Source organism: Brassica napus, chromosome A6 (genome assembly GCF_020379485.1).
Source record: "Brassica napus cultivar Da-Ae chromosome A6, Da-Ae, whole genome shotgun sequence".
NCBI classification, from domain to species: domain Eukaryota; kingdom Viridiplantae; phylum Streptophyta; class Magnoliopsida; order Brassicales; family Brassicaceae; genus Brassica; species Brassica napus.
The window spans coordinates 5,294,367-5,316,266 of NC_063439.1; the positions used below are offsets into that span (position 1 = coordinate 5,294,367).

The 21,900-nt window shown below is 33.1% G+C and overlaps 5 protein-coding genes across 5 annotated transcripts; 2 read left to right on the forward strand and 3 right to left on the reverse strand.

The window, feature by feature from the left end:
- The first annotated feature begins 1,006 nt into the window (after nucleotides 1–1,006).
- Nucleotides 1,007–1,710, forward strand: LOC111206260 (NEDD8-like protein RUB3). Its single transcript, XM_022702753.2, has one exon. The coding sequence runs from the start codon at nucleotides 1,274–1,276 to the stop codon at nucleotides 1,508–1,510; it is 237 nt and encodes a 78-aa protein (XP_022558474.2). The 5' UTR covers nucleotides 1,007–1,273; the 3' UTR covers nucleotides 1,511–1,710.
- A 318-nt stretch (nucleotides 1,711–2,028) lies between these two features.
- LOC106454553 (O-fucosyltransferase 2) lies at nucleotides 2,029–5,277 on the reverse strand. Its single transcript, XM_048782250.1, has 10 exons — nucleotides 4,502–5,277; nucleotides 4,313–4,405; nucleotides 4,120–4,213; nucleotides 3,956–4,017; nucleotides 3,781–3,869; nucleotides 3,547–3,667; nucleotides 3,310–3,453; nucleotides 2,879–3,243; nucleotides 2,540–2,780; nucleotides 2,029–2,464 (listed from the first exon to the last, which is right to left on the reverse strand). The coding sequence occupies exons 1-10, from the start codon at nucleotides 4,850–4,852 to the stop codon at nucleotides 2,156–2,158; spliced, it is 1,869 nt and encodes a 622-aa protein (XP_048638207.1). The 5' UTR covers nucleotides 4,853–5,277; the 3' UTR covers nucleotides 2,029–2,155.
- Nucleotides 5,278–5,417: 140 nt separating this feature from the next.
- Nucleotides 5,418–9,058, reverse strand: LOC106373279 (pyrophosphate--fructose 6-phosphate 1-phosphotransferase subunit beta 1). Its single transcript, XM_048782251.1, has 16 exons — nucleotides 8,776–9,058; nucleotides 8,506–8,664; nucleotides 8,290–8,411; nucleotides 8,124–8,177; nucleotides 7,944–8,050; nucleotides 7,741–7,846; nucleotides 7,525–7,588; nucleotides 7,339–7,427; nucleotides 7,011–7,142; nucleotides 6,737–6,907; nucleotides 6,531–6,646; nucleotides 6,283–6,394; nucleotides 6,066–6,150; nucleotides 5,934–5,978; nucleotides 5,782–5,850; nucleotides 5,418–5,685 (listed from the first exon to the last, which is right to left on the reverse strand). The coding sequence occupies exons 1-16, from the start codon at nucleotides 8,969–8,971 to the stop codon at nucleotides 5,612–5,614; spliced, it is 1,701 nt and encodes a 566-aa protein (XP_048638208.1). The 5' UTR covers nucleotides 8,972–9,058; the 3' UTR covers nucleotides 5,418–5,611.
- Nucleotides 9,059–15,124: 6,066 nt separating this feature from the next.
- Nucleotides 15,125–16,817, forward strand: LOC106376249 (1-aminocyclopropane-1-carboxylate oxidase 3). Its single transcript, XM_013816317.3, has 4 exons — nucleotides 15,125–15,353; nucleotides 15,589–15,815; nucleotides 15,913–16,246; nucleotides 16,329–16,817. Exons 1-4 carry the CDS (start codon nucleotides 15,240–15,242, stop codon nucleotides 16,614–16,616), a joined length of 963 nt encoding a protein of 320 aa, XP_013671771.1. The 5' UTR covers nucleotides 15,125–15,239; the 3' UTR covers nucleotides 16,617–16,817.
- Nucleotides 16,818–19,060: 2,243 nt separating this feature from the next.
- Nucleotides 19,061–20,245, reverse strand: LOC106374533. The gene has a single exon (XM_013814537.3). The coding sequence runs from the start codon at nucleotides 19,997–19,999 to the stop codon at nucleotides 19,310–19,312; it is 690 nt and encodes a 229-aa protein (XP_013669991.2). The 5' UTR covers nucleotides 20,000–20,245; the 3' UTR covers nucleotides 19,061–19,309.
- Nucleotides 20,246–21,900: the final 1,655 nt, after the last annotated feature.

The window sequence follows — 21,900 nt, forward strand, 5'->3', positions numbered from 1 at the left end:
CTATATACCCATTTTCTTCTTTTTATTTTTACAATCTCCGAAAGAAAAATATTGGTACCCATCTCCACTAGATTGAATTTGATATGTTAATTATTATTCTTTTTATACGAGAATAAAGTAAAATATAGATACAATTATTGTGTACTATTAGAGATATCTTAAATGCATGTAATAGATGCAATGTGAATATAGCCATGTAATGACGTAAGAATAGTAATTAGTAGATGGCAAGTAGTTATCATTTGATTAGTCAATTATCATTAGATTTGATTCAGAAATAAGTTAGCTGCCTAAGCTGCCACGTGGGGGTGGCAAACGTTGGATGCTCCGTGGGGCGGCAACGGTGGACTCCGCGTTCGTGTCACGTGGCCTTCTCTTTGATTCAAACGAGTACAATGGAGAATGGCACGCGCCGTGTGTTCGAGCGTGAGTGCACTAATCCAATTAAGAATAGTTTTGTAAAGAGACAATTAGCCAAATACCGGAATCTAAGAGTATGTTTATTGCAGGTTTTTTAAGTTAAGTTTTTATCGTAATATAAAGTTTTTTAGTTTTTAATTAAAAACTTGAATAATAATTTATCTGAACACGTTACAAAATTTTGGATGGATTTACAAAAATAAAAATTATTATGATTTGTGTTTCTATCTTAGGAACTGAAACCATTAAACTTTGGTGGTATGTTAATAAAATTTGGTTCTAAAACACCAAATGAGTATTTGAAACGTTAATTGTTGGGATATACATTAATCTGCTAAAATCTACTAATTAAATATGTAAAATGAGAAATTTTTTAAGATATCAATTTTTTAGTTTTTGTCACAAAAATAACATTCAATGAAAAAAATGACCAAAATAAATTTTATTAGACTCAAAAAATATATTTTATCCTAAAATTAACTAATCTAAATTTAAGGTTTAGAGTTAAGGAGCAAAGTTTTGGGATAGAATTTCAAATTTTAAAAAATAAATATTAAAAATTTCAAAATAAAAAGAGTTTTGGTTTTATCTGAGTTTATCTGAGAGTATCTGAGTTTCAGATTAATAAAAATTATGGATTTATCTGAGTTTTTCCTTTTCCTTAAAAAAGGAAGAATGTATTCCAAAAATTGACCTTATTCCTAAAACAAAAAGTTAAAACCTCTAGTGGGTGGGTTTATTCCAAATCACTGTCTCCCGTGGATATGTATATATATAATACACACAATGCAAGGATGAATCAGATATAGAGAGCGATAGAAAAAAAATTGAGCTCTGAGGAAAGAAAATAAAGATGATAGAAATCAAAGTGAAGACTCTGACAGGTAAAGAAATAGGATTTGAGATTGATCCAATGGACACAATTGCTAGAATCAAGGAAAGAATTGAAGAAATAGAAGGGATTCCTCCTCTTCAACAAAGGATCATCTACACTGGTAAACAACTTGCTGATGACCAAACCGCCAAACATTACAACGTCGAACGTGGTTCTGTTCTTCATCTTGTTCTTGCTCTTAGAGGTGGGTTTTGATGTTCTAATACCCTATTCAGTTTACGGCTATAAACTAGGGTTTTGATCTAGTTTTTTTTTTTGGTGCAAAGGTTTTGATCTTTTTTAATTGTTCTTTTGCTAATCGATCGGTTGTTTATGTCTATTGACTATTGGTTTGTCTTTTTTCGGTTGGATTTGTTGATATTAATTGACGCTGTTCATGGAAATCTCTCCTCATCTAATGGCAAACAAACAAAAAAACATATCATATGGTTTGGTTATTTTCTTCATTAATTGTTGTTAATATGGGAGTGTTACTCATCAGAAACATCGATAATATCAGATTTGTTGTTGAAACCTCAAAACCCTAACTAGTAAAAATCTGTTTGTTACGTATAAGCTGCATGTGTTATAGTTCTATACGAATTGCCAAATTTTGTGAGACGATAAGATCTGAAAATCATCCAGCTCACACCAAACTAGAATGTCGAACCATGTATTATCTTCATCAATCGCACAACCAAAACCATGTATTCATGACAGAAACTCAACTCGAACGTGTCAACTTTTAAGGGATTACAATGCCGGAAAAAAAAGGATAAAAAAGGATCCCTCGTTAAGAGGTTACATAAAGAACCATCTCAATATAACCGAACGGCCAAAAAGAAAAAAAAAGAATCAAAGTTATTGATCATTACACATGCATTCTTTACATCTTGGGTAACGGTAAACACTGCGTCCAGTAGGTCTAGCGAAGACATGTTTTGTCTGTCTAATCGCTTTTCTCACTCTCTTCTCAAACACGTTCCACGCTATCGTATTGTTCTTCAACAATATGTCCGAAAGTCTCCGTTTGTTCGGTCTAATCGTCGGCATCTTCCCACCTCCATAATATATCCTATAACCCGATACAAGAGACGATAGCTGGCTCCCTGAATCCGTCATCGCAAAAGCGTTTGCAGCAGCACAACCGATGAAATCTAAAGCCGCTAGCTACAAACACAACATATATATAACGTTTTAAACAAATTATTCGTGAGTCCCAAATATAGTTTGTGTCTTTATTACCTGAGAAGAGAAGTTCTTGAAAGGTTGTAACTCTGACGGAGAGAGTAGTTTCTCTTTGGTGACTAGGTTAGGGTATAAGCTGGTTAACGCAGCTAACCTTTTATTTCCTCCGTATATATGTGCACCAGCTACAAAGACTCGAGTTTCACGGTTGAAGCCAAGAGCCACGAGCATAAGCACGGCTTCTTCAGGTGTTAATGGACAAAGTCCTTCCGTCCTCAAAGCATCTGGAGATGGGAATCTGAAAAGAAAGAAAAAAAAAATGAGAAATTTAGAGCTTAGACGTGAGAAACAAGGAAGAGGATGATGCTCAAGTTTAAGAGAAAAATAAAAACAAACTTTTTTGTTTTGGTTAGAGTGGAGAGGGATGGAAAGTGTTTTTGGCGATAAGAATCCAACTCTTTCTGTTCCCTTTCACCTCCTCCAAAGTAACAGAGAGAGTGAGCCACCATGTCTATTTCAAACCGTAGATGGAGAGCAAGATACTTTGAAGAAATAGAAGAAGAAGCCTTCTTCTGCGCAGGAGGATCAGACTTGTTGTCCAAGATTAAAGAAGAAGCGGATTTTGGACCGAGGAGATGCACGTCAAGTGGTGCAAGGTAAGATCCGCTGCTGTTACGCAACCTCTTCACGATCAACGCTCCTGTTTCTTGTATTCTCGGGACGAAGTTTAGCGAATGGAAGTTACATCTGCACCGAAGCCTCTACTTCCAACCAAAAAGTTTTAGATCAAATGAGCTAAAAAAAATTATTAAAAAAAAGTGTCTAACCTGTAAGTCAAATGGCATTGGATCAAAGGCCAGGCGGTTGCTGAATCCAACAAAATGGATTACTTTGTTCTTGTGTAGTATAGGGAGAATGTGTTTCATATAGAAGTCTGGTTTGGCTTCTTTCATCACATCCACATCCGTAACCTTAAAAGATATAAAGTGCTAAAAATGAAAAAAAAAACAAAAAGAGAAGGAAGATGAGATTGTCCGCATAAAAGAACCAAAGTGTAAACTCACAACGCTGCCGATTGCTTCAAGATCCAAAGATTGAAGCTCTTTTGGTAGCTCCTTTACTATCCGAATATCAGGCGACAAGTATTTGATAAAATGTTCCTCTTGATAAATGTCTCCGAACTGACTATGATGTATCAAAGTCAAATACATTATTACATATGTAATGTTTCTTCATGAATATGACTCGTAAATGTTGTAGAGACAGAGGAGAAAGGACGAGGAGCTTACAATAGTTACCTTGCATCTGTCCAAACGTCGCTTAACATGAATTTTGGAATGACTAGAGACGCATTGAGCAAACGAGCTACAACAACGATATTACATACCTGTGAAAAGTATCCCGCGGTCTCATGATATGATGATAGAGAAATTTCAAAAGGCAACTTGAAGGACAAAGGAGAAGAATACTTACAGCAACTCTTTGTTGATTTATCCCTCCGTTTGCAGTTACCATAATATATCCATTTTCTCCATCTAAAAAATCAGAAAAATAAATAAATACAGAAAACTCCATAGGAAACAAACTTGATCCAGTCTTAAAGCAAAAAAAAAAAAAAAAAGAGGGAGAGTGTCTACCGTCAGGAGACCAAGAGCGTTGATCAGCACATGGCTTCCAAGCCAAAGCTTGAGCCTTTGGCTCCTGCCATAACTCTTTTGGCTCACGTTTGTTCTGCTCCAATCAAATACCATTACAACGTAATAACAACAAGCAGTGATAACATAACATAATAAATGTTACGGATTAGATTTTGGAGAAAACGTTCGTTACCTCTAGCAAAGCCTGAGCGGCCAAACCCAACATTCTATCATATGTTCCATTATGTTTTCTCCTTGATTTTCCAAACCTTCTAACCTCAACGTTCTGGTCCACAACAACAACGTCGTACATCATTGATATTTTCAGTCTATTATTCTGTTTTCTTGGGAGACAAGAAAAGCTTATAATATTTTTTGTTACCTGTGTAGAAGAAACCCATTTAGGGATCTGGTATGTATTCTTAGCGAACCCTGTTCGAAGCCAAACTCGTCCTTCGTGAAGACGAGAGAGCATTAACCAATTCACAAGGAAGAAGACCCCCAAAATGACGATCACGCCGATGGCTGTTGTAGCCGTTCTTTGCTCGTACCAAGTACGGATGAATCTGTTCTTCTTCCCACGCTTTATAGTTTGTCTCGGACTCGGTTCTCCGGACAATGGGAAAAAACGGGTCGGGCTGAGAAGCGGGGAATATGGCGGTGGAACTCCGCATACCGGAAGAAGAAGATCACGTGACTCAGGTCTCTCTACGTCAGGTCTCTCATGTTCCATGATCAAACACACAAGTTCCTCCCTGGTCTTTTTCTCTCTCTCCTCTTGTCTCTGGATCGACAAAAGGAGAGAGAGAAAGAGAGACTAAACTAACGGAAGAACGAAATTGCTATAAATAAGAGCGCGAAAGCTTTGCCGAGTTTAGCTTCTCTTCTGACAGAGATTTGTCTGGATTTCAGTCGGTCTATTTATTGTTTCAATCCTCCTCTGTTTTTTACAGCTAAACTTAAAAACTTTAGTCCCCCATGTTTTAAACTATATTCATGTTTTCTCCCTCTAGTTTAGCTATTAACAGAAACAACCCTATACCCTTCCTGCTTTTGATTTTTTTTTTTTGGTCATCTCATCCGTCATAACTTAAGTTCTCAAGCAATGAACCAGGCAATAAGCTCCAATGGGAGCTTCTAAGAAACAATATGTGGGTTTAGGTTGCATATATGTATTCTATGAACACTGGAAACTAATAAATACCAAGTGACCATTTACTGAATCTAGAAGATAAAGATGTTCCTGATACAAGCTTATAATCTAGTAACGATTGGCACTGCAACTTTGGAACTTCGAATTAGATTTAAGCTCCATATTATATATTATATGTTCAAGAACACAACAGGAAAAAAAAACATTTAGAGTGATGAAAGCTTAACGGTAAAGATGGAGACATAGTTTCAAGATTAAAAAAAAGAAGACCAAACGTGAAATCCCAAGGAAAGCAGAAAATCGAGAAGTAGAATGAAAGGAAGGCCGGTTACTCAGAGATTATTGAGCCCCGAGTTCGAGAAGTAGAGTGTGGCTGAGAGCATCCGAACCAGGTCCAGTGAATTGGATTGGACCTGCAAGACAGTAACATTTCCGCAAAGAGAACGATGAGCACCAAAAACAAAAGATGCATTGACGCATTGTTTAGAATAAAAGAAGATGTAACGAACCAGGGCTGATGTATCGGTTCTTCAAAGCCCACTCCTCACGCAGCGATGCGAATTTCTTAAACGGCGCACCTGCAGATTCAAAAAGAAAAAACTTAGTATATGACCATTTAACCGCCGCACAAGGACTGTGAGAAAAAGGATCAAAGATTCACCTTCAAGTTCCACCATTGCTTTCTTGATGACAGGCTTGAACTTACCTGCAAGTTAATAATCAATTCAGTTTTTTCAATATCTTGATTTCGAATGGTTCTTAGCAAACTTCACTGATCCTGTTATGTTCATACCGTGCCTCCTCTCAACATCCATCAAGGCTGTGAGAGCAGTCCCACCTACAGTCCATTCTTCCACAGGAGCAGCCAAGTTCCCAACCTGCGCCAATAAATTACTCATCTCATTCTAAGCACAAACTAGTTCATCAAAGACAGTTATGTTCAACACTCAACATATACATGATAAACAGAGGGAAAACTGATTTGAATCGAAAATGGTAAGAGTACAAACCGAAGAAATCAGTCCGGTTTTCCCACTGTTGAGGAGTACTCCAGCGCCATAACCAAGTGCGTAACAGTAGGTGGCATCAAAATTTGTAGGCAAACCGCATCTTCCTTCATACCTGTATTCATGTCAATGAAAACAATAAATCGAGATTGTGTTCTTCACATTTATAAATAAGCAATGTATTATATATGCAGAGCTATATATAGCGATTTGATTAGTTCATAGAAAGAACAAAATGTAAGAGGAAGTACCCGAAGAAATGAGACTGTCCCATGAACTGTCCCTTGTATGAACCAGCTTGCTTTCTTTTCTCCAACTCAGTTTCAACCATTTGAATAAGCATCTTCTCAGTCTCAATCTTGGCCACCTATCAAGATGAAGAAGATTATATTGTTAATAAATAATGAGAGACGAAGGTGGAAAATTAGTAGGAGTAGACAAGGCTGTGATCAGTTACCTGGACATTTCCGTGTGGGTCTCTCTCGAGCATCAGCTGTTCCTGAATCGCTTCAGGCAGAAGATCAAAGAGCTTCAGGGATTGTTCGGTGAGCTTCTTCTTCCACAGCCCACTTTCATCAACCACCTCGTTGGCCAGAATTTCATTCAGTTCTGCGATCAGCTCCTGAACCTGACAAGTCAAAAATTAATAGTAATCATCAGTTAAGAAAAACAATCGTCTTAATTAACTGTCTTAAAAGTGGTAACTTCAGTGTTTTGCGGCGGAAACACACCTCGGGAATAAAATCGATCAGACCTTCTGGAATCAGAATAACACCGTAGTTGTAACCAAGTTCAGCACGCTTGCAGATTACATCAACCATGTAGTCCGTGACATTCTTCAAAGTCTGCTTCTGGGCAGACACCTGCAAAAGAGTGTATCCAGATCAAACATGAGTTAATATAGACCGATCTACTGAGGCACATGGGAGGTCTCTCAGAAACAATAACCCATATTGAAATAGATTATTTGCTTCAACGGAAAAGAATCACCAAAATGATTCTATCATCAATTAGATTTACAAGTGTGTTGCATAATTTGAAGTCAAGACAATAGCATACCTCCTCTCCAATAATGGTTATGTTTGGGTGAGTTTGTAAAGCACACTCCAGCGTGATGTGGGAAGCAGCACGACCCATAAGTCTTACAACTGTAATAAAAATGTGATACAACATTGCAGGCATCATGAAAATAGGACACAACAGAAATGATGTAAACATAAGAAGTTAGTTCATTCAATTACTTACAATGGTAGTACTTTCCAGTTGACCTTGCATCAATCATGACATTGCCAATCATTTCAGAGTAAATCTGCATAAGCAATAGAACGTTTTAATAGGCTTTCTTCAACATACTAATCAACAGCCTACTACGATTAGCTATGTACCAATCACTGTGTGGAAAGCAAACATTTTAGAGTAAAGACACGGATCTAGACAAAAATAATGAGAAAGTAAGTTCACCTTGCAAGCTGTATCAAACCCAAAACTAGTGGGAACCTCCTTGCATTTCAAGTCACCATCAATGGTCTTGGGGCACCCAATGACTCTGGTTTTCAAGTTCTTACTCCTAATCACACCAGTAAAAATAAGTCAAACGTTGAATCAGATAACCACTAAACACAAGGTTCAAAAACAGACAAAGAGGATTAGACTGCAAGGATTACCTGAAGTTCTCAGCAAGGAGGCAAGCATTAGTGTTGGAGTCATCTCCACCGATAACCACCAATCCATCCAAATCTAGCTTCTTTGCTGTTTCTTCAGCTTGTTTAAACTGCACATATGAGCCAAACAATTACCCACTGCATATAACTTTGCAAACAGTACCAAATCACTTAAGAATCTACCTGCTCAGGCGTTTCAATCTTGTCTCTTCCACTGCAGATCATGTCAAACCCACCCTGTTGATTCCAAAAGAGAATTAAAACCACATGATGATTGAGTTTCAAGAATCCCAATCAAATAACAAAGCATGCGACAAGGATTCATAAACTAAACGCTGTCTAAAAGCACCTGGTTCCTGTAAGGAAGAATGTACTCAGCATTCAACTCAACGTACTTGCACTTCATGATACCAGCTGGACCACCCTTGAACCCGTAAAAGGTGCTTCCTTTAGCACGCTCCTGCAAGTAATCTAAAAGCCAAAAAAAAAAAAAATTACAGATCAAGATTCAACAATGCTCAGAAAAAAAAAAAACATTAACTTGACATAGAAATTAAACCCTTACCGAACAATCCAGAGATCACATTGTGTCCACCAGGCGCCTGACCACCAGACAAAACAACTCCGATCTTCAGCTTCTGTCCCGATAAATCTGCACTCTGATCTGGAACAACTGACACAGACGGTTGTCCATACAGACCAGGAAACAACTTCGCAATCTCATCTGCAATCATATACAAAAAAACAACACTAAATCCTCAAGAACACAGATCTGTAAACAAGATCTAGACTTGTAAGCGAAAGTTTCATCAGATCAGACGAGAGAAACCCTAACCTGGGTTCCCGGCGGCGGAGCTAGCGGGTCCTTCGACGATTTTGAAGGCTCCTTTGAGTACGGAAGGCAAAGGAAGGGCGTTGTTGATCCGGCTAGACTGAACTTCGCTGTAGACCGAAGCACGTCCTTTCGCCGGAGCGTTGTCCGGAGATGCGGCGGCGAGATCTCGGTTAACGGCGGCGAGTGAAGGGGCCATTGCTTTTGGTTTCACCTAACTCTCAACTTCCCTCCTTAAAAATTAGTGAGTGTTCGTTCACTTCGAGATCTCTCCGCATTGGGGTTGGTGAGAATATATATAGTCTTGACCCTAAGTCAAGATCTAATTGACTCATTCTACAAGGCAAAGGGTACTTTCGGTATTTTCGAAACCGGCCCGCTTAATAATATAACTAAGGCCCAACTGTTTTTACAATGGGCCGCCGTATTGTAGGCCTTGAGATTTGATATCAATAACTAAGGCCCAATTGTTTCAAAAAGTCTCGGTAAGTATCGTATATACATATTCTTTTGTCTTCAAATCCCATTTGCGAATGCTTACACTTTTAAAACGCAGTTTACAAGAGCATAAGTTTAAAATAGGTCAACTAAGTAGGTGTAACTGTTCAATTTTATGGTGATGAACTCGATGAAATTATATATAGTGATCCCAATTGTGAAAGAATATGTTAAAACACACATTAGATAATAGATCATATTACTTTGAAAATTAAAGAAAAGGTATACACAAAAAAAAAAAGACTTCGATCCATATCTCACGGGATAGGTTTGTTTATTTTCCTTTTGGAGAATGTAATGATGCGTGTTGGCAATTAAATTTTAAGAAACTAAAGTTTTTTAAAAAAGGGCAAATGTCCAAAATAGCACCTTTCTAAGTTTATATCATAAAAATAGCACTCAAAAACTAAAATGACCAAAATAGCATTTTATCTTTTGAAAAATTTAAATTCTTTTATTTTTTAAAATTTGAAATCTTATCCCCAAAACATCACTTCTCAACTCTAAACCCTAAAACCTAAACTCTAAACCCTAAACCCTAAATTATAAACCCTAAACCCCACCACTTGAGTGCTATTTTTGTGACTTTTGGCCTTGAGTGCTAGTTTGGGAACAAAAACTTGATTTAATGCTATTTTGATCTTTTTCTCTTTAAAAAAGGTATGGACTGTGGACAACAATAATGGAAGCACTACATAGGTTTACAGTTAGGAATAGCATTACGTAATGTAAGGGTATTTAGTTATTACTTGTAGAAGAAGTTACTTATTACACGCACACGTGTATATTAACATCTTTACTCTCATTTCTTTGAAAGTGAGCACTCAATATTTTAATGCTAATCTGACGAGATAGGGGTTCAACTTTTTTATTCGTTACGTATTCGATTATCGATCATTATAACAATCTCTCATTTCCAGTTAGTTGTCATTTATACTGCGTAGCATACACAATAGCTAAATGAATGTGATTTATTAGCAGGTATAACAATCCCTATTAGAAACTGTGCTCTAAATATTAGCCAGTATCTACTCTATTAAAATAGAGTCCTAATTTTATCTACTGTGAAATGTTGTCAATTAAAATTGGACCTATTCTAAATACTACCATTTATTATACACGCAGGACACATATCACTTATGTTAACCAAGTTACTTAATTTAAACCAACTTTACACAAACCATATGCTCCGGTTTTCTACTTATACAATAACAATACAAATTTCAATTAGTATTGATAACTAAACCGATCTTATCAAAACATTACTTCGCTAAGCGTTTGTTTGTCTTTGCCTATAAGATCGCTTCAAGATTGACTACAAGTGACATCAGCTTAATATACAACGTAATCAAATCAATTCATATTTGTTCATCTTTCATCGTAATATATGGAAAAAAAAATGTTAATGTGTTTAAACTAATTCTAATAATGTTTGATGACAATTTCGCAGACTAATAACTTAATTAGGATTAGATTTGCAAAAATGGTATTTTTTATTTTAATATTCAGTTATGTTTAAATTAATTAACTTGACTAATTAATACCATTTTATGTTCATTTAATTGATCTAAATTTGTTGAAAATTTAGTAAAATACTAACTACATATAATAAATAATTGCATATCTAAAACAATCTTCAAAATATTTATTTATTCTATTAAAACAAAGGGCAATTGTCAATAATAGCACATTTTGAAGTTTATGTCTCAAAACTAGCACTAGAAAGAGAAAGTCACAAAAATGACATTCATTAAAGGGTAAAATATCCCTAATACCCTTGGTTTAAAATTAAATAAACAAACAAAAATAAATAAAAATAAAAAAATAAAAATAAAAAAATGAAAAAAAAGAAATTTTTTTTATAGTTTCAGATTATATGTTTTCAGATTCGGAATTTTTATAATTTTTTTTTTGAACTTTTTTTTCGAAATTTTTTTTTTATTTTTTTCAAATTTTTTTTTTATAATTGAAAAATACTTTTTGAAACTGTTTTTAAATTTTTTTTTTTTTTTTTTTAGTATTTATTTTTTATAAAACTTTAAATCCTAATTCCAAAACCCCACCCCCTTAACTCTAAACCCTAAGGTTTGGATTAATTAACCCAAGGGGTATAAGTGTATATTTACCTCTTTAATGAAACCTATTTTTGTGATTTTGAGCCTTGAGTGCTACTTTGGGAACAAAAACTTGGTTTGGTGCTATCCTAGTCTTTTTCTCTAAAACAAAAGTACAAAAAGTCTATTGTACAAAAGTATAGCTATTTCATTAATTACTCAATATGAGATATTTGATTATTTACAAATCATTCAAATATATATCATTTCTAGAAATTTTATAATTTATAAAGATGATAATAACAAAGTAGTTTACCTATAAATTTAAATTTTATTTTTAATGAAAAAGATCTAACAAAATCTTAATAAAATTTTAAATATATTTCTAAAATAATGCATTAATTAATTTCATAATTAGTAACATAATATTATTATAAATTAATATTAACTAAAAATTTATTTGAAAATAAAAATACAATAAAATTAATATTAATAACAAATCAGTTTTGACTATAAGTTTAATGTTTATCTATCATGATAACAAAATTTGCTAAAATTATTTAAAAAAAACAAATATTTTAATAAAATATTTCAATAATTTAGTATAAGAGTGAACGTCATAAAACATCAAAAAAATTATATATCGATAATATTAACTCAAATAATAGGATAGTGTTACCATGTATAAAAATAAATAAAATAATAAGTTTGAATTAATTAAACCGAAAAATGTATTTACTTATAAAATTCTGCTACATACTAAAATGATAGATGTTAAAATATATATTTTTCAAACACAATATGAAAACTTAAATTAATCTTAGAAAATATCATTTTGTAGTATAAATAAATTAAATTTTGAAAAATGTGTGTACAAACTGTAGAAATTAGAAAAACATATTTATAAGTGATTTTCTATTTAATTATTTCTGATTATGAATTTATTGTACCGAAATCAAAATATAATATTATACAATAATAATTACTCACAAAATTTAATGTAAAAATCATTATATTTTAATAGTGTTAAGATTATATTATTATACGTATAACACTGAAATGTAAATATAAATATTTAATATCGAAGTTATATATTTATAAAATTAAAAATATCCGCACGGACACGTGCGGGTCAAGCTCTAGTTTCATTAGCAATTCAGCCATGTCCCCACTTGTTTTCTTTGTTGCAACAACAATCAATAGTAACTAGAATATATATGCACCAAATTTTAGCAAAAAAAAACTAGAGTATATATACATTTATATCATGTCATTCGAATCTTTTGTCCAGTGTTCCGTTTTCGTAATCTAACAGCACGACTTGGGCTGATAAAATAACACAAATGCATGCATCAGCTTCACGATGCATACGATGCGTAGACGCATAGGAATAAAAGAACCTTGTACAATGAATTTGATTATGATGAACTCCCAAAAAATTCCAATTAACGGTGACATGTAAAGAAAAGCCATTAGTGCAATTCAAAATAAAAAAAAAATGATGCAAGTTAAGCCCATCATAAGTTGTTACTTTCACCAAACAATCAATCAAAACATGCACCAACAAATAAGAAGATTCAAATTAAAGAGACTCAACCGTTCATCGCCTCAACTAATATGTTTCCAATTAAAGATATTCCCTTAGCTGTAAAAGCAATTTTGTAACTTCTTCTTTCTGTAATCTGTATATATGTGAACAAACAAACATTAATTAAAAGATAAGTAGGTGAATAATTAGACGATCTCACATTACTACCTATTGACTTACGTGGTTAATTTCTTCCAAATAATTAAGATCTTCATCATCTTGTGATTTGTTTGTTGTTACTGACTTACGAGTTTAATTAGAAAGGCATCATGATATATATTTGAATTTTATATTAGTTAGGAGTTTTTTTACGGTTCATTATCATGCATGTATCTTAACAACCTCGCTAAGATCACCAAAGAAAAGTAGGTAGCAGTAGTCACCGACCAAAGTTTCATCTGAATTTCTGTTGTCAAATATTTTTCTCACAAAGTATTATATGATTTCAGAAGAAACAAGAAACATAAAGTATAATTTTCATCTTAATTAGTACAAATAGTTTTCTTCATGAAGTATTTTAAATACATAACCTCAACTATTGCAACTTGGAATAACTAATAACATTTTGTGTTATTTTTTTTATTTTTGACAACTTGTGAATGTGATATAGTTTTTTGGGGCATCATTTAGATAAAGAAAAATGAAAAGTAATATAACTTCAAACTTATTTTTATTTTTCTACTTCTTAGTGAGATCGAGAATATTCTATAACCTTTAATTATATGTGTATCTATTCATGTTATATATTATATACTTTGTATGCTTTTCTTACCAAACATCTGATCAAAGATTTTATTGATTTGTTAAAACTATGGAAGAATATTTTTCCCTATTGTAGAGAGGAATCCAAAGATAACTTATTGTAATTAGGTGGCCAACCGATATTATTGAAGAAACAACCTCATAAATGATCAGGATTGACAAAATAAATCAGAATTTTATCTTTAAATCAGAATATAATATTTGTAAAATCAGAATTTTATCTTTAAATGATCATGATTCTACTTTATTCGCTAAGTTAACCAAATTATTTGTAATTCAAACGGGCCAAAATCAGCTAATATAAGGTCATGCTCTTACACACAATAATTTATTACTGCGATTATCGATTGTAATTTCCACAATTTTCATGAAAATATAAAAACAGCATTATCATAATATTATACCGCAAATTCAAGTTAAGCTAAGAAAATATGAACAGCCTAATCATTTCATAATTTTATAATAGTGCTATAAATCAGAATCCTATCCTATTCTCATGTATGTATAAACATCTCTCATTTTTAAATTGTTGTATTAGACCTATTTACCAACCATCCATAATGGGAAAGTAATCAATCCATTGATCAGACATGCAACTCTCATATAATTAGCATTTTCATCTTTTTTACAGAAAAATATTCCAAAGTTGCAAAGGTATTTTAATAATAAGATATGATCCTTTCTGATTTTCTTGGTATCGACCATATGAATATATATATATATATATATATATATGTATATATATACATACATATTTCAACTGAATCTTGTATCCTCGAGTTGCTATTCAGAAAAATAAACAAAGAAAATTGTCGAATAACTTTTTATAAGGCACTACAAAATAAAAATTTGCATTTTTATGTGTATGAATACTATATTGTTTTTTGATAAAAAAAAGAATACTATATTATTTTGTAATAACCTACGAATTCGTTAACTACAATGAATCAAATAAATTACAGTAAAAAACCTTACCAAACTATTCTTGAAAACAAATATACATATTAATAACTAGCTAGATAAGCAGTTCAAATTGTTTCGATATTTTTGGTTAAACATACTGCTATATTTGAAATTGCACAGTACTTCTGTAACTCATCATTATTCGAGTGTTTCTCTAATTTAAAAGAAACCATAAATAATTATTCATATAAAAAGCAAAAGAGAAAACCAACACAATTGCAGAAAATTAAAATCGAAATGGAAAACACCTAGTTTATCCCATCTCAAAAAAGAAGAGTGTAGGGTACCACCAATTATGTTGCACATACACACACACCTTCGTATACAACTTCCACAAACTCCTTTTCTTTTCTTGTAATGAAAAAGAAAACAAATATAATGTCTAGCAACTTTATCTAAATGGCACAATTATGTAATCGTATGATGATACGTACCTATCATCTTACATGTACGTATGTATATATTTAAGAACTTTATTTTACTATTTCCGCCTATAAATAGCGACCCTCTCTCAATTCCTCAACTCACATTTAACAAACATCATCAAAAACATTAAGTTGCGAGTTAAAAAACAGTGACTTTACAAGTTTACATCCAGAGTAATGGAGAAGAACATCAAGTTTCCTGTTATAGACCTGTCTAAGCTCAATGGTGAAGAGAGAGACCAAACCATGGCTTTGATCGACGATGCTTGCCAAAACTGGGGATTCTTTGAGGTTATCGTCTCTCTACTCGTCCTTTTTTTGTTTACAATCAAAGAAAATATAATAATATAACGGCTTAGATGTTCTTTGCTCAAACTTTGTTGGTATATATATATATATATTTGTTATTATTAACTGTGAAATGACGCAATAAATATTATATACCTAGCTTCGAAAACATCATTTTCCTTTCATAATTTTTTTTTAAAAAATGGGTCGTTATAACTCTTGATATTTGTAATATCAGCTGCTAAACCATGGAATACCATATGATCTTATGGACAACATTGAGAGGATGACAAAGGAACACTACAAGAAATTTATGGAACAAAAATTCAAGGAAATGCTTCGTTCCAAAGGTTTAGATACTCTCGAGACCGAAGTGGAAGATATAGATTGGGAAAGCACTTTCTTCCTTCATCATCTCCCTCAGACCAATCTTTATGACATCCCTAACATGTCAGACGAATACCGGTACACACACAAACATTTCTTTTACCCTTAAATCACATCTCCAACGATCTTATAAAAATAAACCATTGATTTGCTTGCCATGTTTCTTTAAAAACAGAACGGCTATGAAGGATTTTGGGAAGAGGCTAGAGAACCTAGCGGAAGAACTGTTGGATTTGCTGTGTGAGAATCTAGGGTTGGAGAAAGGGTACTTGAAGAAGGTGTTTCGTGGTACGAAGGGTCCAACTTTTGGGACAAAGGTTAGCAACTATCCACCATGTCCTAATCCTGAGATGATCAAAGGGCTTAGGGCTCACACAGATGCAGGAGGCCTCATCTTGTTGTTTCAAGACGATAAAGTCAGTGGCCTTCAGCTTCTCAAAGATGGTGATTGGGTTGATGTTCCTCCACTCAAGCACTCCATTGTCATCAATCTTGGTGACCAACTTGAGGTATAATTGTTATCCGGTTTAGATTTAACCGATTACTAGTCAGCAAATTGGTTTAGATTTAACCGGATTATGTTTCTAAAAGGTGATAACAAACGGGAAGTACAAGAGCGTAATGCATCGCGTCATGACTCAAAAAGAAGGAAACAGGATGTCTATTGCGTCCTTCTACAACCCTGGAAGCGATGCTGAGATCTCTCCGGCACAATCTCTTGTGGACAAAGAATCGGAGTACCCGAGTTTTGTGTTTGACGACTACATGAAACTCTACTCTGGAGTCAAGTTTCAGCCCAAGGAGCCACGGTTTGAGGCCATGAAGAATGCTGCTGTAACCACGGATGTGAATCCGGTGGCCACCGTGGAGACATTCTAATTGGAAGTGGGGTTTTCTATGAAGGCAAGAAAGATATGAATAACAAAATGGGTTTGATATGTGTGTGGGTAATGTCAATAAGTGATGAATCTAATGCAAGTAAAATCAAGAACTAAGTGACTAGTGATCACTGATGAATCTGGTTTGGTTAAGTGTGGGGGTGTTTATAACATATGAATATTGAAAAAAGACTTCATAACATATGAATATTGAAAAAAAAAAGACTTAAAATGAATATTAAAAGTTGCAATATTATAGATCAGAAACGTTGATCATTTCATCAGTAAACTCCACAAAACAAAAACAAACAAAACTCGCACATGATTAGGAAAACCAATTCAATCAAAACACCATCAACATGGTTTCAGCTTATCCAATGAGTGCAAGTAGCAGAAACGCACCTACCAGGTTTGATAGAGGCTTAATATTAGTTGGTCTATATATTTTGACCCAAAGGCCCAAAAGAATAAGTTTGCTTTTTGAGAATTTCTGGGGTGTCACTCTGTATGACATCCTGTTTATTTTCCTCAAGAATCGACTAGTTAGTGTAGTGTAGTTCTTAATTTTTTTTCACTGATCAACAAAAATTCTGTAACAGAAAAAATAATATAATTATATTTTTATTAGTTGAAACAAAAGTATTTTTCTGAGGGGGAAAATGTGAAAGTAAAAAGTGTTACACCGAGACCAGCGCCATTCTGTCTCCACTGCCCTGTTTATTTGTAAACCAATGAACAAATATCCGCATTTCTAGGATTTAGTTCTCTCGTTCTGTCTGAAAAGAAAGTTGAATTGTTTATTTTATCGTAGTTACAAACAAACTATAACCGAAGAGACAAGAATGGCGATTAGATCACTTTTTATTACTTTAGGGAGCTTTAAGCTTGTATACTGAAATTTTCTTTTGGAGATGTGTAATGGGTGTGTAAATGCTGCGGATGATAAACATCTTCATTGCACGTTTTAAAGTCTTGCATGGCTCACAACACAAGTTTATTTATTTACTTATTAGGAACTGTATTATTACAATATACAAACGAGGAAAACAAAAATGGCACGGTAGATAAAAACATAAGTGAAAGGGGTTTCTCCAACACCAAGTTGCAAGAAACCCAAAACAAATAAAAACGCTAGATAGATTAGCAAATCAGAACCGTGATTACCTAAACAAATATAGATGTTTAATTGAAAACTGGAATATACTGTATATTAGTGAATGACAATATAACCAACTGGAATACCGGTCAGAGTGAAGCTGAGTAAGAGACGACATGTTTGACATACATAAGATATTTTTTTTTGAATTATACAGAGGTATCCTGGCCCCACATAAGTGATCCAGACTAGTCACGTGTTGCCACGTGTCGGTCCTCTGTCCCTGGCGATGCCGAAATGTTAATTCCCCAGTGGCCGGGATTCGAACCCAGGTGGCGGTACTCACAGCTGTAAGCCCTTTACCACTAGAGCTAGAAGTCCCGGTTCACATACATAAGATTAACTTAACTTAGGAGAAAATTAACTTAGGATTCGTATATATGTCTACTAAAAGTTGTAAGACAGTTATTTTTTTCTTGTATATTCCATTTTTTATATACATAAATTAATAAAAATTTGACAAAACATACTCCTCCGTTTCAAGATAAATGGTGTTTTAAAAACTTTTTGATATTTCAAAATAGAAGATGTTTTCATATTTTAATGTGAATTTTTAATTTACTAAAAAATGTGCAAGTAATAATATTTTATAGTATATATTGTATTTGGTTAAATAGTTATAAATTTATATTTTAATCATGTTTTAAAAAATTAAAATAATTTTTTTAATAATTGTGCATTAGCCTAAAGTTTCAAGTATTTCGGAAGGAGTACCAATCTACCTCAAATAGTGTAATCTGGGTCTAACGTTAGTTGGACTGTACTAGAAGAAGTATACGATCTGATAACGGAGAAGTGAGAAGTATAACCCAACTCAATGATATTGGTTGTTTTGAATAAAGTTGTGAAATGATTGTTGCTTTTATATTCCTTTACCAGCTTACGAACCTAAAGTTTAGTGTTTCTACTTTAAATTTTAGACTGTACGCTTTGATGAAAGGGATCATTGAGTGAACCGCAAAGGGGAAGAATATGCAGACAAATAATGTGACAACAACAATGCATGGGAAGCATAAAAATGGCTGTGGTGGTGGGCGGCACTGAAGATATCGTTGGACCCAAAATAAATAACATATGTCTAACTAGTATTCTAGAAAAAAAGCCTCTATCACTATACATAATCAATTACATATTTCTAACTAGTACCTAGGAACTAACAATTCTACTCTGTATTCTGCTCAATAATATATTCCATAATTTTATTTTGGCGGTAAGAAAACAATAATTAATACTCAGTTAAAGCATTTTATATCGGTGGCCACACTTGGTACACAAAATAACGTATTAAATACGTGCAATTATACTAACTTTTTTATATAATTAAGATGTTATAATACAATGATATATTTGTCGCATTATACTACAGTTAATGCTGCTTACACATGAAAACTTTCCAACAATCAAACATGTTGCCCTCGATAGATTCAAGTGAATAAAAAAAACATTTCTAGATTTTTATTTCTTGTAATTTTTCACTTGCTTACCATGATCCGGAGCAAGGAGGTACTTGTGATATTTTGGCTTGGGACAAAGTTTTCTTATCTCCAAACACCAAAAACTTTCTCACCAATGAAATTCACAAATCTACTCACCGTCCCTTTCTCCTCCTCCTCCGCAGCTTCTTCACCAACGTCTCCGGCCCTGAACTCCTCCTTTGACACCAAACCACCGTTGCAACTACCAGTACCGTCAACCAACTCGCTCGAACTCGTACACTTACAAGGACACGAACTCCCAGAGGACTCACTGAGTTGACTCGGAATATCATTCGTACCAAAGCTAGAACTAACGAGAGCTGGAGACTTCACTGAACGCTTTCTACGATCTTTCTTCCCATTTATGTTCTTTTTATTCTTCCTTTGTTTCTTCTTCTCCAAGCTGTCTTCGAAAGCGTCGATGATTTCATGAATCAGCTGGCGACTTGGTGACGAGTCCCATCTGACCCAGTAACTAGTGTAACAGCTGAAACAGTCGCAGTGGAAGAGAGGCGAGTGGTTGTGGAAGTGGGATTGTTTGTGTGGTTTGGTCTTGTTCAGGCGAGAGGTAGAGTTTCGGTCGCTGGAGTAAGAGAAGGTTGATATGAGGTAAGCCAGGACTTCACGGTCTTCCGGAGAAAGAACCACTGCTAGTGATAAGATGGCAACAGGAAGGAGATGGAGAAGCTGGTCGTCTGATTTTATCTGCGGCGGCGACGGGTGCACGGTTCCTTTCCGGTAGAGCTTTTTCATTGTTTCGTATAGAACGGGGAGAGAGAGAGAGGACTTAAATGAAGAAGATGTATTGACTTACTGAGAATTTAAATACCAAAAGGTTCATTAGATCATCTCCAAACTTCAAATTTTAAATATAATTTTTTTTGCTTTTCAAAAAAGAACTTTGTTGAAGAGTGAAACTTTATATTTGAAGAGTGAAACTTTATATTTGAAGTTTCACTACTCAAAACTTCAAATTTGAAATTTCATATTTTTATTTGCATTTTGGTCCTTACAATCACACATCATCTTTATTTTTATGATTCAGAAATATTTTTTTGTTCATTGTTTTAATCCTTAAAAAAATTATATCTCATATATATTTTAATTTTTGTTTACAGATTTTAAATTTTACACATAAAATTAAATATAACTTTAAAATAAGATTTAAAATATTTTAAACTATACTTAGACAATAATAATATACAAAAGAAACTTAACAAAAAAAATATTTTTTAAAATTACATGAAGACATAACTATTACACAAACTTAAATATTACAACAACACTAATAGTCAGGTAAGTTTGATCCGGAACCTTCAAAATTTTGAAATATTGTCCAATTTTTTTGTTATACTGAAGATGGTTATTGTTATTGTTTTGATGTCTTTTTCGTACAATTCTTTATTATTCATATCAAATATATTCACGAGTATTAATATCATCAAAAAGAAATTAATCTTTTAGCAATATTTTATGTTTCTTTTTTACTTTTTTGTTCCGATCTTATGTATTTACAAGTATTAATATCACCCGATTTCAACAACTTTTTAGCTCGTAATCTACAAAGTAAAAATGAGAAGAGCCATTTTTACTTCAAAATGCACTAATAGATCATACATGCATTAAGAAAATCATTTTATGGAATAATATGGTATTTTGTTTGAAGTTTAAAATTAATTAAGGTATTTTTATTTAAATTTTATAGAATATTTTATTGATTAATATTATTATAATATGTTTATATATGTGCTAGTTATTTACAAAGGTTTTATGAATTCAAATTAGTTATGGCAAATATAAGGTCCATATTATAAAATACAAATAGTTTTGAAGTTGAGTTTGAAGTTTTGCTTTTAGATAAGAACACCTTTAAATTTCAAATATAGAGTTTTAGAAACTTCAAAATAGAATTCCTTTTTGGAGATGCTCTTAGGCTAGACACAATACAAATCACACCTGATAGAAAATAATAATTGTTATAGTTAAAATATTTTAATGCGTATAATAAATACATCACATGTTTTTTACTAAATCCTAAAAAAATATTCTTTAGAATACAAAATTTTTCATTATTATTTTTGTTTTGTTGCTCTGGACAACCAAAATTTAGTCTAGAGCTATATATATATCAATCAATCGAGCTTTTATTTCATTAAAAAACTCACAGCCAAAAAAATTATGCAAAATCAAAATATGATTGTAGAGAACTTTCTTTTCAGAACAAAAAAAATAATGCTTTAGAAAGCTACAACAATGAAAGTTACAACAAATAAATCTACGAATTAAATTCTACAACAAAAAATATAAAACTACAACCCTTACTAATCATCCTCGTGTCCCAAAGGTCCTTCGGATTTGGATGTATATATTTCTTTTGTTTTTAGGAACTTTTTTTATTGTTTCATGTAACTGGTTTAACTCAAAACTATTCAAATGCTAAACAACTGGTTGACGGGAAAGGTGCTTGATATCATCATCGTCCAACTCTTGTAACTGAAGTGGTGTAATTATGTTTATATAAAGCTTCTAATCGGTATTCACATAAACGTATACTTTTCTCTTTTAAAGGTTCAAAAAATTGTTATTCTATGGCAAATGAAACATTTTCTTAATAAGTTATAACCTCAACAATTTGGAGTAGTCTTGTTAAAAAG

Bases quoted from the DNA above. Each gene is read 5' to 3' on its own strand.
- LOC106373279 (XM_048782251.1), bottom strand. From the start codon at position 8,971: ATGGCCCCTTCACTCGCCGCCGTTAACCGAGATCTCGCCGCCGCATCT. The intron at 8,051-8,123 runs GTAGATTCTTAA...TCATATGTGCAG, and splicing joins AGATTGAAACGCCTGAGCAG to TTTAAACAAGCTGAAGAAAC. The intron at 6,908-7,010 runs GTGTGTTTCCGC...TTGACTTGTCAG, and splicing joins TGATCGATTTTATTCCCGAG to GTTCAGGAGCTGATCGCAGA.
- LOC106374533 (XM_013814537.3), bottom strand. From the start codon at position 19,999: ATGAAAAAGCTCTACCGGAAAGGAACCGTGCACCCGTCGCCGCCGCAG.
- LOC106454553 (XM_048782250.1), bottom strand. From the start codon at position 4,852: ATGGAACATGAGAGACCTGACGTAGAGAGACCTGAGTCACGTGATCTT. The intron at 4,214-4,312 runs GTAACGAACGTT...TGATTGGAGCAG, and splicing joins CCGCTCAGGCTTTGCTAGAG to AACAAACGTGAGCCAAAAGA. The intron at 3,244-3,309 runs GTTAGACACTTT...GGTTGGAAGTAG, and splicing joins CAATGCCATTTGACTTACAG to AGGCTTCGGTGCAGATGTAA.
- LOC111206260 (XM_022702753.2), top strand. From the start codon at position 1,274: ATGATAGAAATCAAAGTGAAGACTCTGACAGGTAAAGAAATAGGATTT.
- LOC106376249 (XM_013816317.3), top strand. From the start codon at position 15,240: ATGGAGAAGAACATCAAGTTTCCTGTTATAGACCTGTCTAAGCTCAAT. The intron at 15,816-15,912 runs GTACACACACAA...CTTTAAAAACAG, and splicing joins AACATGTCAGACGAATACCG to AACGGCTATGAAGGATTTTG. The intron at 16,247-16,328 runs GTATAATTGTTA...TGTTTCTAAAAG, and splicing joins ATCTTGGTGACCAACTTGAG to GTGATAACAAACGGGAAGTA.